Raw genomic sequence first — 16580 nt, 5'->3', positions numbered from 1 at the left:
TCTATGGCTCCTAAGCTGACATGCAGAACAGGCCACCCTGAATGACAGCCTCACGTGCAAACCAGCAGGCTCCCTGTTAGTGCACCTTATAAACTGGTGTGTCGGGTGGAGCGGACACACCTGCCCCTGCTGTTGGGTTCCTCTGCTCTTCTTGGTCTGGGCCTAGTGAGTGCCAGATCTAAAAGAAGGAGCAGCAGAGCTAAGTGGCCCTAAGAGGGAGGAGCTCTGTTCCCACACACACACACCCCGAAGCTGGGGCAAGTACTCCATCCAGTGGGAGGGAAAACAGCAGCCGTGGTACTTGCCTGCACAGCCCACCGTGGACCCCCACATTCCATGTGGATGCCACAGGGCCCTCTGAACTCAGTACTGACGTCTCAAAAGTGCGGATGCCGCCACCTGGTGTCTGTGTTCCCAGACTGGCTTGGGGGGTGCAAGAGTCCCCCAGGTATCAGCCAGGACCAAAGCAAAGACCGCCTCCTGCTGGCCCCAGGCCCAGAGCAGGCCTGGAGCACTAGTGCTGTCACGTGCAAGTGCCGGCTGGCTTGCCCTTCTCTGTGGCCTGAGGCCTTCAATGCCACTGGATACAATTATGCTTAAAGATGCCCAGATGTTTAAAAACGTATGGAATTTATATATGAAACAGAAACATGTATTATGTATAAAAATAGATTCTTCTTATTATGCAAAATTATTATGGGACTTCCCTGGTGGCGCAGTGGTTAAGAATCCGCCTGCCAATGCAGTGGACACAGGTTCGATCCCTGGTCCGGAAAGTTCCCACATGCCACAGAGCAACTAAGCCCATGCACCACAACTACTGAGCCTGCGCTCTAGAGCCCACGAGCCACAACTACTGAAGCCCACGTGCTCTAAAGCCCATGCGTCGCAACTACTGAAGTCCGCACACTAGGGCCTGTGCTCCGCAACAAGAGAAGCCACTGCAACGAGAAGCCCGTGCACCGCGTTGAAGAGTAGCCCCTGCTCGCCACAACTAGAGAAAGCCCATGTGCAGCAACAAAGACCCAATGCGGCCAAAAATAAAAAATTAAAAATAATTATATATTTATATGAAATTTATATACATTATATTTGTATAAAATATAAATATAAAATAATATGTTTAAGATAATTCACTTGCTCACCTGTTAAAAATAAGTAAAAGAAAATCGTTTTAAAATATCAGTAAAATTAGGGGAATTCCCTGGCGGTCCAGTGGTTAGGACTCTGTGCTTTCACTGCAGAGGGCCCAGGTTCAATCCCCGGTCCGGGAAACTAAGATCCTGCAAGACACGTGGCATGGCCAAAAAAAATAAATCAGTAAAATTAGATAATTTAATGAATTGTGAATTTCATTCACAAAGTGATAGTTTTTTAATATTTAGGAGTAAACTGTCAAGAAATGTAAAGGACACATATGAAGGAAACCACAAACTAGCAGCAAGGAACAGAAAAGATTTATATACACAGTGGTCCTTAACTGGGGCAGTTTGGCCACCAGTGGACAGTCTGGAAATATTTTGGATGGTACAGCTGCAGGGTAGGGGCTGTGCTCCAGCATCTATATGTATCTCTAAATATAGAGAGAGGGAGAAAGAATGAAATTCATTTTAAGGAACTACCTCGGGACTTCCCTGGTGGTGCAGTGCTTCGGAATCCGCCTGCCAATGCAGGGGACACAGGTTCGAGCCCTGGTCCGGGAAGATCCCACATTCCGCAGAGCAACTAAGCCCATGTGCCACAATTACTGAGCCTGTGCTCTAGAGCCCGCGAGCCACAACTACTGAAGCCCGCGTGCCACAACTACTGAAGCCCACACGCTCTAGAGCCTGTGCTCTGCAACAAGAGAAGCCACCACAAGGAGAAGCCCATGCACTGCAAAGAAGAGTAGCCCCTGCTTGACGCAACTAGAGAAGGCCTACGCACAGCAATGAAGACCCAATGCAACCAAAAATAAATAAATAAAAAATAAGTTGAAAAAAATTTTAAAAATAAGAAAAAATTTTTAAAAGGAACTAGCTCATGTGATTTTGGAGCCTGGCAAGTCCAAAATCTGCAGGATGGGCAGCAGGCTGGTGACCTGGGTTGGTGGTATATTTCCAGTCTGAAGGCCGTCTAGGGCAGATTCCTTCTTGCTTTGAGGGGGAGGTCAGTCTTTTCTATTAAGCTCTTCAACTGATTGGATGAAGCCCACCCACCTGTATTATGGAGGGTAATCTGCCCTACTCATAAGGTCTACTGATGTAAATGTTAATCTCATCTAAAAAACACCTTCACAGAAACATCTAGAATAATGTCTGTCCCATGGTGGACATGAAAGTGAGTTCCTTGGTCTGAAGAAGTGATGGTCTGCTGTCCAAATTGGTGCCATATCTTCTGTTGTGATTCTTTCGTAGTATTCTGAGCATTTGCATCTCACCAGGGCAGCAAAGCACAGTCCAGAGTTGGCGCCTCTTCATGTCAGGACCCCCTGTAGCCCCAGGCTTCTGGCATCAGTCTGACTTGCCCCCTATGCTCAGGGCCTGCCCACTAGGGCACCTGCTGTGCAGCCATCTGTGGTCTCGGTGTCTCACGTTGGCAGACGGGACAGTTGTTACTGACATTTTGGGCCTCAGAGGGCCAAGAGGACTACAGGCACCTCAGAGATACTGTGGGTTCCTGTCCAGACCACCGCAATAAAGCGAATATCATAATAAAGCGAGCCACACAAGTATTTTGGTTCCCCAGTGCATAAGTTTGAAATATTGTGAGAATTACCAAAATTTGACACAGAGACATGGAAGTGAGCAAATGCCGTTGGAAAAATGGCATCCATAAACTTGCTTGACACAGGGTTATAACAAACCTTCAATTTGTAAAAAACACATTATCTACAAAGCGTAATAAAATGAGGTCTGCCTGTATGTCTAGATTCAGCCCATCTCTGCGTTGCTGCAATGCCCCATGTCCACAGATTTCATGGGCCCAGGTGGCCATCTCACGGAAGCACGTGGGGATAGCTTGTCAGTTCCAGTCACCTTCCAAACCTGGAAAGGGGTTCTTCTGATGGACACTAATATGTCCTACTCTAATGTGCCCCTCAAATTCCCACAGTGATTTCCACAGGGCTGTGCCCCAAATGGGCATCCTTTAATAAGCCAGGTTTCCACTGCCCTCCTGCCTGACCATATAGCCAGGCCACTGGCCACTACCCATGAGTCAGTAATAACTCAAGCATATGGGCTTTTACCACTGCTCAGTTCTTCCATCATTGTTAGAAAAACTGCATGCAATTCAGCCCAAACGAGCTGGTCCATTTTTACCTTCTTCAGTTAGTCTCCATTCTCTGGTCTTTATGTAGCAGCTTTCCAAACGAGATGTTGTCCATTCACCTTGGAACTGCCGTCCACAAACCAAACAGCTCTTTGTTGGTCAGTCGAGAGCTGTTGATAGGGCACTGTCCAAGTGAAGGTAGAATCCAGCACTTCCTCATGCAGTTCCAGAGTCAGTGCTGGGGGCAAAAGAGGCTTCCTGCCTCTTACACCTCCTTGCTTTCCCCAGGCAGCTTGGTCTGGTATAAACCATTTCCACTTTCATATTTATATGGAACCCTTCTGGGGACTGCCATCCCCATTAAAGTGTTTCTCTGACGTCGTCCTAGACATCATAGCTTTGTCAGAGCTTAAGATCATCTTATGTCCTTCAGTCATTGGGGTAGCTCCAGTTAATGTCAGGTGGCAAGGTAGTAAACCTTGAGGGGGGTAAACCCCCCTCAAGTGGAAGTTCTCCTGTCCAAAGTCCCAGCAGCCATCGCTGGGGGGTGCTTACAGGCTCTCACCCTCCACACAGGGCCACCGCACAGAGAATCTGTCCCTGACTAGCACCCCAGCTTCTACCCCTGCACTGTGTGGGCTCAGCCAACCTTACCGGTTCCCATTTAGCATGTCCTGAAAGGCAGTTACATGCCTTCTGTTTTATAAGACTAGGTGGGGGGAATGTCCCCCAGGCAGGTACAATGTCCGTCCCCATAATACAATCAGGTAAAACAGATGCAACCACCTCACTCAATGCCTGTTCACACATGCCAATTCTACACACCTTTCCCTTACTTCCATCAACTCTTAACATGCCTAACTGTGGCCTCCGGTGTTTCAGTTTTACAACATTGGGTAGGGGAAGTGTCCCCAGCCATCCCTGTAAAATCCCTGTAAATTCAGGTTGGGAGAGACAACTTCTGTACATAACACTTGCCTAAACATTCCAACTCTCATAACCCCACCAACCGTGACACTGTCACATCCTCTCAGCCTGACTGCATCCAAGTCAGGGCTTCTCCCAGGCTTTTGGTACCACAGTCTTTGGGCTCCTGGGTCAAGGAGTCCTGGAAACTTCTCATCTCCACCCCCTATTTTACCCACTCTTGTGCAGAAGTCCCCAGCGAGGGGTTGAGCCAAGAGGCCCAGGCCTTCAGTCAATCTTTACCTTGGTTAATTGACCAAACTGTTGACCCAAGTGATTGCTGGTTGGGATTCTCAGTGTAATCTCTGCCTTCCGGCTGTTAAATGTCTCCAAACTGGGGTAAACAGAGCAGACTTGTTTGGGGCCCTTTAATGTTGGGGCCCAGCAGAGGGTCCCTTTGGTCTGCCCAACCTAGGTAGCACTGTATTAAAACCTTTGTTTTAACCCCATCAATGTCTGTTTTATTCATCCCATTTCTTTTCTTTTTTTTTTGGCCACACCGCGCGGCTTGCAACATCTTAGTTCTCTGACCAGGGATCAAACCTGTGCCCTCTGCAGTGGCAGCTCAGAGTCCTAACCACTGGACCACCAAGGAATTCCCCATCCCATTTCTTAATAACCATCTAAAGGGGGGTGGGGGAAGGGGGAAGTTTGGGGTTAGCAGATGCAAACTATTATATATAGGATGGATAAACAAGGTTCTACCGTATAAGCACAGGGAACTATATTCAATATCCTGTGATAAACTATAATGGAAAATATGAAAAAGAATGTGTGTGTATATATGTATAACAATCACTTTGCTATACAGCAGAAATTAACACAACATTGTAAATCAACTATACTTCAATAAAAATAAATAAATAACCATCTAAAGACTGCTATCCTGCTCATCCCTCCTGATTCCTTTTTTCTGTCTCTTTCAGTATTTGCTCTATTCATCTTCTCATAAGCCTTTAAAAATTTCCACCTTGTTGGGAAGAGTCCCTTCACTCTCCCCTGGGTCTCTCTCCATTCTCTTGTTAGCTAACATATTGTTCTTATTAGCACCTGCAAGACCCTTCAGGGCAAGCTGAGATAGCAAATTCCCTAAGGCTTCCCAAATTGTTTTTCGATTTTGCAGTATGAGGGTGCCCAAGTGAAAGGGGCCCCCTTAATCACAGCATTTACAGTGACCTGGGTAACAGGCATATTCAGCAGCTGAATATCCCGGTCATCATAAAGCCAGTCCCACTGGCTTGCATACAAAGCATATCAGTGGCTTCATCTGGGGTGTTCCACGTGGCATTTACAGGGGGAGTAATATGTTTAGATAAGAGATATAACCATATATTCATATTTCGTTTCTACTTACTGAAAATTCTTCTGCGGCCATTCTTCCTCCATTAAAATCAGTCTTCCTGGGCCAAATTTCACAGGCTTAAAAAACTTTAAGAACATTTGATTTCTTCTTTGAGTCTTCATTTTTTAAAGTCAGGAATGAATTTTACTGTTCTGACTGTAATAAGGAAGAACCTTGTATTCTATGACAAGTTAAGCACTAAAGGGATGTTGCCTGTTAGCTTAAATTACACATAATGGCCCATCTCTGGGAACCCTGCCTCCCAGGTAATGAGCATGAAGCTAAAATTCTTTTTTAGAATTTTAAAGTTCTTCACAGCTGCACCTGTGAATGGGTGCAGGAAGAAAGTAACACTCCCCTCCAGTGTCTGGCTGGAACCAGGACTTTTACCCCCTTTCCCTTCAGTATAAAAGCAGCCTGAATTCTAACTTGGGAAGATGGTTCTTTGGGACGCTAGTCCACCACCTTCTCAGTCTGCTGGCTTTCTGGAAAAAGTTGTTATTCCTTGTCCCAACACCTCATCTCTCAATTTACTGGCCTATCATGTGGCGAGCAGTATGAGCTAGAACTTGGTAGCGTGACCAGTTTCTCTGTTGACTAGTTTTACCAATCCCATTTTTCTCAGGCAAGTTTTTGCACTTTCAGGACTCCCACAGGACACGATTCTCCTGGTGGTCTGGGGTCCTCTTCCCACTGTGCGGTTGGCTGTGTTGTCCGTGGCAGCACCACGCCTCCCTCCACTGGGTAGACGCTGACAGCGTGTAATGATGTCAAACGTGTGACAAGTTGAGGACAGTTTTCCACACTAGGGAGACTTGTTCAGCCAAGTGCCCGATGGGGTCGCAACCCTGCAGGATGGTCCTTCTGGAGCCTCAACTCAATTCTGACACAATCCACCCCGAGATACAGATTCCACAGGTTAACAGCGCAGTCTTACAAAACTGTAAAACTGCCCCCCCCTCCTTCAGAGGCCAATCACAAGCCTGAGTTGTTACCTCTGTTTTTGACCGACCAGCTATAAATCAGAGGTTCCCAGGACCCCCTCCTCCTCCTTAATTTGCTAGAGCGGCTCACAGAACTCAGAGACACAGTTTACTTACTAGATCACCGGTTTGTTATAAAAGAAAATAACTCAGCCAGATGGAAGATGCATAGCGCAAGGTATGGGGAAAGGGCAGAGCTCTCATGTCCTCTCCAGTGCACCACTCTCCCCATATCTCCATATGTTCACCAACCTGGAAGCTCTCTAAACCCTGTCCTTTGGGTTTTATAATTGATTGAATCATTAATTCAACTTCTAGGCCCTCTCCCCTCCCCGGAGGTTGGGTAGTAGGGGGTAATTGGAACTGAAAGGTTCTAACCCTCTAATCACAAGGTTGTTTCTCCTGACAGCCAGCTCCCATCCTTAGGTGAGCTCCAAAAGCCAATTCATTCACCTCACAAGAGACACCTTTGTTGCTCTAATAAGAAAATTCCAAGGGTTTTAAGAGCTCTGTGCCAGAAATGGGGATGAAGACCACATATACATTTATACATAAAGCACACTATCACACGTTGGTTCCAAATTATTTTTCAGAATTCTCGTCTCCCTATGGATGTCGAATCCACTGCAGTAGCCTTCAACTCTTGTGTTCATTAATGGGCTAAACCAGGACTTTCTTGGTTAAGAGAACTAGAATAGAATGGGAAACTATGTCCTCTCCAGACTTTATTTGGCAAACCTGCACCCTAGATGATTCTACTAAGAAAAAACCCATTAAAATCCTTAATATCCAACTTCAACAGATGGAGTTCCCTAAGCAAAGTCCTCCCAGCCTCCGTCATTACTGTAAGAAGCCAGGATATTGGAAGAAAGACTTCTAGAAACCAAAACGCTCCAGGCATCTTCAGTCAACTCATCTTTCCAATGTCCTCCCACTTCCCAGTGATGAGACTCCAAGGAATCTGGAGCTTTTCCAAGCCTCCCTCTTAATCAGCTCAGAGAAACAACTCTCCAGACTGGGAATGAATTTCTATACTGGAGCTCAACCCCATTACTACTGAACAGCCCGTGCCTCGGAGCACAATTCCAATAGTGGAGGTCTCCAATAAACCTCAGCAAGTCATGAAAAAAGACATGAATCCACAGCACTTAGTGCTCTTCCAACAGGAGTGAACATATCATGCCCTTACACCAGACTGGTGGTAATAAAGTGAGGGGGCTGGTTGACATTGCTGTTTAAAGTGTTGCATATTGTGAATTTTAATACCAGTGTGCAGGCTTCAATGTTGCTTTTCCAAGTAATGAATTCTCAGCAGACGATATCAATTTTTTTTTAATTTTTTGTTTTATTTTTGGCTGTGTTGGGTCTTCGTTGCTGCGCGCGGGCTTTCTCCGGTTGCAGCGAGCAGGGGCTACGCTTCATTGTGGTGCGTGGGCTTCTCACTGCGGTGGCTTCTCTTGTTGCAGAGCACAGGCTCTAGGCTTGCGGGCTTCAGTAGTTGCAGCACGCAGGCTCAGTAGTTGTGGCTCGTGGGCTCTAGAGTGCAGGCTCAGTAGTTGTGGCGCATGGGCTTAGTTGCTCCGCGGCATGTGGGATCTTCCCGGACCAGGGCTCGAACCCGTGTCCCCTGCATTGGCAGGTGGATTCTTAACCACTGCGCCACCAGGGAAGCCCGATGATATCAAATATTATGCAGCATTTTGTGGGAAGCTGTTGGATCCAGGGTTGGTGTCACATTCCCAAAATACAATCCAGAAAAACTGTCCACACTGCTCCCTCCCAGGCGCTCCAAATTGCCTGATGGACCATTTGAGGTTTCACAAGTGGGTTTCACAGAGCTGCCCACCATCTCATGGGTATAAATAATTCCTGGTAACGATCTGCATGTTTCCTCAGTGGACTGAAGCTTTTCCATGTAGGCAAGCCACTGCCTCCTCTGTGGCTAAGATCCCATTGGAGAGGAAGGCTTCTTGAACTTCATAGTGATTGGGGAACCCACTTTATTGGTCAAGTGCTACGAGTCTGTGCCATTTGGCCAGTTCTCATCAAAACCCCCTTGGGTCGGAGTAAATGCCAATGAGAACGTGATCGGAAATCTCCCCCTAATATCAGGAGAGTTGGCTGATTCTGCAGCCCAACAATTATCACTCGACTCACTGGCTAAAATACTTTTAGACAACCACATAGCCTTCGATTTCCTACTTGCTGAACAAGGAGGCATTTGTACGATTGCAAATACTACCTGGATAAACACTTTTGGAGAAGTAGAAACTCAATTACACAAAATGAGGACACAAGCCCAAATTTCACCTGACTCTCTCTGGTCCTTTGATTTGTTCAGCTGGCTACCTTCAGGTCTAGGGTCATGGTTTAGAACTGTCATACAAGCTAAATGTCGTATTATTTTTCAATCTGCTTTGCATATTTTTTATGGTTTTGTTTTGTTTTTGTTTTTGTTTTGGACACACCTCGTGGCTTGTGGGGTCTTAGTTCCCCAACCAGGGATTGAACCTGGGCCTTTGTCAGTGAAAGCACAGAGCCCTAACCATTGGGCCGCCAGGGAATTCCCCATTTTTAAACTTTGTACATGTTGCCTGTCAACCCCCTGTAGAAATGACACAATGAATAGAATGACGTTGGCTCAATGCCTTGAGATGACTGCCGATGCCTGTACCTTCATAAGACACGATTTTAAGAGTGAAAATGGCTAATAGTTCCTCCTTTTCCTTTCTTTGTTACTCTAATGTGGGCTCACTTGGTTTCAATCACTATGCACTTCTCCTCTGATGTGAGACATGATGTCCAGGAAAGGTCCTGGTGCTGAGGGACAAAACACAATTCCACTAAAACTGATCAGTGAAGCTCTCAAGGAAAGATCTTCCTCTAAAGGGGGGAATGTGGAAATGAGCAAAGGAAAGCTCGATCAGAATGGGGTAGAGAAGCTATGACGGGAGGGCTCTCAAGCATGCATCCCTCACCACAGCTCACAGACCCAGCAGGAAGGAAGGTCTCCTTCTGGCCCAGCGACAAGCTACCCACTGGTTGCAGCCAATGGAAAACCACCAGGGCCCTCCTAATTTCCTCCTAAAACCTAATAAAAGCTGACCTTCCCTTTGTCTCCTCCAACTTGCCAGTCTGCTTGTCCTGAACTGAAATTCTTCTGATTCCAAATAAACTCATTTTGGCTAAAGCCCTTGTGCCACTCTTAAGGTCAACACCTTTAACCCGGGCTGGGTGTCTTGATGGCTGACCTTACCTGGGTTCTGTCTCTAGGGATGACCCGAGTGTGGGCTCCATCTCTGAGGGGTGATACCCAGCTTGTGGGTCCATCTCTGAGGGGTGACCTCTGGCCTAGTCACCATCTCTGATGGGTGAGATTTGGGCCTGGGGACACCCCTGATGGTAAAGCCAGCCTGAGCTAAGTTGACCAGTTTTAGGGGCACTCTGACAGGGGCCTGAGGGAATGTAATTTCCACATTTCACGTGACCAAAGGCAAACTTCCCTCACCACGACCTGTTTTCTCATTGCCACATTCATACTGTACTTGCACCGTATCCAAGAAACACCGGTGTTTCTCAGTGACCCCACCTCACCCCTTGCTCTTGCTGCCCTGCCTGTCTCGGGACCCTATTGTCAGAAGGATGCCAACACTGAATGAGAGATGTGCTGCCTGCCCCAACTGCCATGTGATGGGGGCAAGTCCTGGCTACTGCATGGCAACCAGCGCCTGGTCACCCCACGCAGGGGCCGGGGCCACCTGCCATGCAGAAACACACCCCTGAAAGAGTGACAGCCCTGATTCCAGGTAGAGCTTCCACAACTTAAATTTTTTAATTCAAAAATAAACTTCATTACATAAAATGCAAACTTGGGGAAGAGCAAAACAGATCCCACAAAACTCCACACTCATTCTCTAGGATTGCCAGTGCTGAGGCCTGGCGCTGACTGAGCTGTCCAGGCCGTCTTTGCTGGCTAGAGAAGCCCAAGCTGGAGAGAGTGAGGGAGCCCGGCAGCTGTCCTTCTCCAACGGGGCTATGAGTGGCCTGCCCCTGTCCCTCCATGTTCAATTGCTAAGTCTGTAAGCCCCATCCCCATTCTCTCACTTGTATCCCACACCTGAGCAGGATGATAAACCCAGGTGCCCCCTCCTTTGGCACCTGTGGGAGAGTCAAACCTCGCCGGGCCCTGCCCTTGGCAGGAGCTCATATGGCCCCTCTGACCACAAGAAAGTCCTGGGCTGGGCTCCTGTCCTTGCTGTCAAGCCACTCTAGACCTGCTGGAGAGCCCTGCCCTGTCCTCCCCAGGGACCTCGGTGACATAAGGACCCAGCCTCCCCAAACCTCGATGTGGGTGGCTCAGTCTCCACACCCAAACATGAGCTGGGGTGGCTCCACCTGCCCTGCGAGGACTGTGACAGCAGTGCCGTGAGCTGGTCTAGGTGGCCTAGATGCTGACCCCCGCCCTTTCCCCACACCGGCCTGCTGCCTGCCTCTCGCTCTAGCTGTACTGCTCTGTCGAATGCAGCAGAGCCTCGCTTATTGATTTAGTTAACCTAAATCAGCAGTGTCTACAACTAACTGGTATTTAGGGACAGGACTATGGGATTGGCCCTCTGTAAAGTGGCCCTGGGTTGTGTCTCAGCCTGGACCTCTGTTTCAGAACAGAGCTGTATGTGACGCTAGGCTCAATGGAATGATAGGCGCTGGCCCCATCTACGGGGGCTCAGGAGACAGACGACGCCCTGTGTGAGATGTGGGGCTGGCGGGTGGTCACTCACGAAACAGCAGTCTTTAGGGAGAAAAAACAGGAGCCCTCTCCCCCACTTGAGTCTCAGGATGTGTGCCAGGGAGAGGACTCTTGACTGCAGGCCATCTGCCCATCTAGCTCCAACCCAGGTGCAGCGTCTCTGGTCCCTCACCATCACAGCTGTGTCTTTGGCTTCTTCCCAGAAGGGAGGTGGGGTGGCTGTGGTGACTGAGTCCCCTGCCGCTGCTGCTGCAGTTTCTTTAGCGCCCTATAGGCGTTCACAGCGCGCTCTCTCTCCTCCGCCACGATCCGCTGTCTGGCCAGAGAGGTGGTCAGAGGCTGGGACACACCGCCGGGGCTTAAAAGCATCTTCAGCATCAGCGATTTCTTGCCAGCCTGAGGAAGAGACAGAGGGAGGTTGAGGCACGGATTCAGGAAGGAGGGGAGGTAACAAAGAGCCTAGGTCAGTCCAATAGCTTAAGCCCAGTGAGAACATGGTGCTCTCCACCTGTGTGCCCTGAACCAGGCAGCCCAAGGGGCAAGAAGGGTAACTCCCCGACCCCTGCTTACCTGGTCCCTACTTGTGCTCATCCTGGGCTTGGCAGTCAGCTCTGGGGGCTGCAGGGCCACCTCACCAAACTTCACCGTGTCTGGAGGGGCAGAGAAGAACAACTGAGGCCTGCTGCCCACACAACCACTGCAGCCCTGGCACCCGGAGCCACTGTCCACCCACCCACCGACCCTGGGGAGACAAAGCTGCCCCAGAACCAGGGCTGACACAACTGCTTTGTGAAGAGCTACCTCGGAGCAGCTCCTGCTCCAGCCTTTCTGCTGCCTTTTCCTCCCTCCTCTGCTGGACCTTATCCAGCCGTCGCTTCTGGAACCTGGGAAGAGAGCACAGTGCGGTTCATTTTCCTAAACTCTCATTTCACTGGACTCAGGAAGAGGCAGAGGTCACCCCTGCCCACGAGGGATGCGTCATGAAAGACCCCAGGCGGCTGCCTCTGAACCCCAGGACCCACAGAGAGCGCTCCGAACCTAGGAGGCCCCTCCAAAGTTCCAAGTCAGGGGTCCTCAAAGGTGAACCCTGGCGGCTGCCTCTGAACCCCAGGACCCACAGAGAGCGCTCCGAACCTAGGAGGCCCCTCCAAAGTTCCAAGTCAGGGGTCCTCAGCGGCTGCGGCTGTACCTCTACAGCCCATCGGACAATGTCTGGAGATGTTCTGTGTTGTCACAACGTTGTGGGGAGAGGGGTGCTCCTGGCACCTCATGGGTGTAGGCCAGGAATGCTGCTCAATGCCCTACAGTACAAGGAATGGCCTCCAGCCCAGAGAATCATCTGTCCCAAGTGTCAACTGTGCTGCTGTGTGTAAACGGCCCCGCACAGCATGTGTGACATGGTCCCTTATTGTTACTGGAATCAATGTTCAATGACAGTTTTGGAGATCACTGTGGCTTTAGGTGGTATCTGGGATATGTTTTGTGTGATGCAATTTTCACTGGCTAACGTAAGTACATGTATGATAAGAATCTGGACGTAGGGAAACTCTACAAAGCTGAAAACAATCTAACTTTCACAGCTTTTAAAAAAATTTCTTCTTTTTTTTTTTTTAAATTTAGGCCACACCGCATGGCATGCGGGATCTTAGTTCCCCAACCAGGGATCGAATCCGCGCCCCATGAAGCAGAAACTTGGAGTCTTAGCCACTGGACCATCAAGAAAGTGCCCACTTTTAGAGAAATTTCTGATGAAAGCCTGGCTTGATTCATGACAAAAGTTGCAGTAAAGGCAGAAACACATCTCAAAAAGCATTTGTTTGCTGAAACCACTGCCCCAGCTCCCACCCACAGGCTCAGGGAGGTGGCACGCAGCTTGCATCCCAGACTTCTCCAGGGCTGAGGGTAGGGATGGGCAGGGGAGCCGCAGCTGGCGGTGGGCTTCCTCCTGGTGCCAATTTCACCACTTTACCCACCAGGAAGCTGAGTCTGAGAGGTCACAGAACTTGTACAAATGACATAGCTAGAGGCTCTCAAATCTCTTTTGGGCTGGAAAGGTGAACCTTGGAAACCAGTTTCCGTGGGGCAGGCATAGTCCCCTGACGGCCTGCAGGCCCTCCTGGGAGGACACTGAGCCTCACTGTTTTTCTCCTTCCCTATAACAACTGGCCCGGGGTGGACAGCTGGCCCTCAACCTCACTTGGCTCTTGGACGCCTTGATGCTTTCCAGAGAGAAGCACAGACAGAGCTAGTCCTTCAGAGTTCTATGGGTTCAGAGCCTCCCAGAAGCGCTGAGGTTAAGTGGCTGCGGTACAGAGAAAAACACCCACTGACTCCAGGTCCCACTCGGCCTGAATCACGGGGTAGGTGGGGTGCCCCTTGGCAACAAGAAGCTGTCAATGCAGAAGAAATCTGTGGGACCCCACAGCCCTGCCTCCCAGCCCCTGCAGCCCCCACTCACGCTTTCTTCCTCTCCGACTTCTCCTTCTTGGGCGCCGCCTGCACCTCAGGCTGCCGGTTGGCCTGGTTCTTGCTGAGGAACAGCACATGCTGCGCCTCCTGCTCCATGCGCTGGACATAGGCCCTGTCGCACTCCCACTTCTTCTGCTTGAACCTGGGTACAGCAATGTCCGGCTCCACTCCCTTTGCTTCCTTCTCCAATGTCTTACTGAAGGCCACCTGGGCTGAGGACAAAGGGAGACCTCAGAGGGGAAAGTCGTGAAGTGAAGGCAGGAGGGAGCAGGTGGTGCTGGGCTGGCCGCCCATGTTCATCTCCCCTCCCCAGGCCACAGGAAGGGAAGACCAGGCTCACGTGGGAGCTAAAGAGGATCTAAGATGCCAGCTGGGGGTAACCTGGGGTGGGACCCCCACAGCCCACTGGTACACGCCAAAGATGTCCTCTGCAGCTCGGTTGAAAAAGGAAACAGGAAACGACCTAAGTATCCGTCACTAGCTGACTGGCTGAATGAATCCCCCTATGTTCATCCAGAGACGTCACTGCACAGCTGCTGAGAGCTCGGTAGAGCTACGGTAAGGACGTGGAAAGACCTACAAAATCCACTGGTAGGGCTTCCCTGGTGGCGCAGTGGTTGAGAATCTGCCTGCCAATGCAGGGGACACGGGTTCGAGCCCTGGTCTGGGAAGATCCCACATGCCGCGGAGCAACTGGGCCCGTGAGCCACAATTACTGAGCCTGCGCGTCTGGAGCCTGTGCCCCGCAACAAGAGAGACCGCGACAGTGAGAGGCCCGCGCACCACGATGAAGAGTGGTCCCCGTTTGCCACAACTAGAGAAAGCCCTCGCACAGAAACGAAGACCCAACACAGCCATAAATAAATAAATAAATAAATAAATAAATAAAATCCACTGGTAGCGAAAACCCAGGACACCAAACAATATAGAGAATGAAGGTATAGCTTTTACCTCATAAGTATGAGAAAATATGCATATATCCCCTGGGAAGGTAAACAAGACAACAGTGGTTTCTTTTAGGGGGAGGGAGCAGGATTCAAAGACAGGGAAGGAGGCTACCCCTCACCTCATACCTTTCAGTACTGTTTGATTTCACCACATGTGTAAGTTTATGTCTTTTAAATAACTTAAACCCCAAAAAGAGCTGATTCAATAGAGCATGGTTCAGAATGTGCCATCTTCCATCTGGGCCAGTGCCCTCCTCTACCCCTCCCCTTCCTCAACTCTTTATTTCACTATCACTTTGGTAGCCATCTAACCTCCAATGAAAAGCCTAAGGTTTACAAAGAAATTACAAAACAGCATTGCTGCAAAATCAGTCCCATGTTTGGGAAAACAAATACCTGTATGTGTACACAAGACACAAACACCCTGGACCCCATTCCCCCGCATCTGGAGTGTTATCTCTGGCAGAGGCTGACAGGTGGGCACCCTACCTGGCCTTGGGGGAAGGGTGGGAGGGATGAGTTTCTCAGGGGGTCTGATCAATTCCCTCCGTAACCTCTAGAAACCATCCACTTCTCTCCACCATGATTTCTGCACTCAGGTCCAAGGAACCATCATCATTTCTTACTTTCAAGAGCCTCGCTGGCCTGCAGGGTCCTCTCGCCCCCTTGATTGTTACACAGTGACCTTTCCTTCAAGTAAATCTGAACTGACCGTCCCCTCTGATGGATCTCCACTACTCCTGGGAAGGGAAAATCAACACTTCTACCTTGGCCCATGAGGCCCCAGGGGCTCCTTTTGGAGCCTCACCTGGAACCACACTGCCACCTGCTGCCAGCCACCGCTCTGGCCCTGGTGACACCAGCCTTTGGTCAGTCCTCCACATGCTCCTGCACCGTCTGACTGCTGGGGTCTGGCAGATTTCTTCTGCCTGAAACGCCACTGAATACTTGTGCAATTAAGTAGATTCAAACACGCAAGGCTTTATGGCCACCCAGCATGGGCCTGCAGTTACCCTCTTTCTTCCTCTTCTTGTTACTGATGGGGTTTTTCATCTCCTGGCGGCTCCTCATGATCTCTCGGAGCCGAAAAGGGATTTCCTGTTCATCCTGGTTCTTAGGCTTGCAATTCACTTTCTTTTTTTCTTTGCTGGGAAGGAGAACACGGGGGTGAGACACGTCTCCAATCGAGCATAAGCAGAATCAGAGAAACCGAAGCTGAGCCTGGAAAAAGAAACTTCGCAGGCCACCCTGGCCGCTATAGTGCGTGCCGGTCAAGGGAACACGGCCTCGTCCTCGCCCGCCCGGAGGCTGTCCCTGGACCGGTTTCTCACAGGACGCTGGGTGGGGGGCGCTCCGAGAGCCCCAGGGAGGCCCGTCGCTCCCTGACCTCGTCCAGGATAGCAAAGACGGCGCCCCGGAAGGTGACAAGTGCCACACCGGAGACTCCCTCACGCCTCCGCCCACCCGGCTGACCCTCCGGGCCGCCCACCGCACGGACCCCGCAGCGCGCTGGGCCCGGCGCGGGGAGGGGTGCCGGGGAGTCTTCAGGACGATAAGACCGGCACCCACCTGCGCAGCCCCGGCCGTGGCGCCCAATGCTGCTTCCCCGGCTCCTGCTGCCTCCGGCCCTGCGGTCGCCCTGGGCTCCCTAGCCCCGCCGTCCCCGCCGTCCCCGCTGGCGCCGCAGCTCGGCGCCGAGGCGCCGCAGCTCGGGGCCGGGCCCCCGCCATCTGCACGCCCTGCACTCAAAGGAGAAGCCACTTCCGCACTCCCGCACGGTCCGGCCCCATGCCCGCCATTTCCGCTTCCTGCGCTCACTGGAGCTGTGCAGCTCCCTGACGGGCCGGGATTGGCCAGAGGGGCCGCCATTCACA

The 16580-nt window shown here is 50.5% G+C and overlaps 1 protein-coding gene across 1 annotated transcript; it reads right to left on the bottom strand.

Annotated features, from left to right (window-relative positions):
- Positions 1–10350: 10350 nt before the first annotated feature.
- CCDC137 (coiled-coil domain containing 137) lies at positions 10351–16480 on the bottom strand. The gene is made up of 6 exons (XM_036837817.1): positions 16276–16480; positions 15720–15853; positions 13749–13971; positions 12092–12174; positions 11861–11940; positions 10351–11686 (listed from the first exon to the last, which is right to left on the bottom strand). The coding sequence occupies exons 1-6, from the start codon at positions 16434–16436 to the stop codon at positions 11465–11467; spliced, it is 903 nt and encodes a 300-aa protein (XP_036693712.1). The 5' UTR covers positions 16437–16480; the 3' UTR covers positions 10351–11464.
- Positions 16481–16580: the final 100 nt, after the last annotated feature.

This window comes from Balaenoptera musculus, chromosome 20 (genome assembly GCF_009873245.2).
Source record: "Balaenoptera musculus isolate JJ_BM4_2016_0621 chromosome 20, mBalMus1.pri.v3, whole genome shotgun sequence".
NCBI lineage: Eukaryota > Metazoa > Chordata > Mammalia > Artiodactyla > Balaenopteridae > Balaenoptera > Balaenoptera musculus.
Note: the sequence above shows the minus strand (reverse complement) of the source record. Positions and strands in the feature narration are given on the sequence as shown.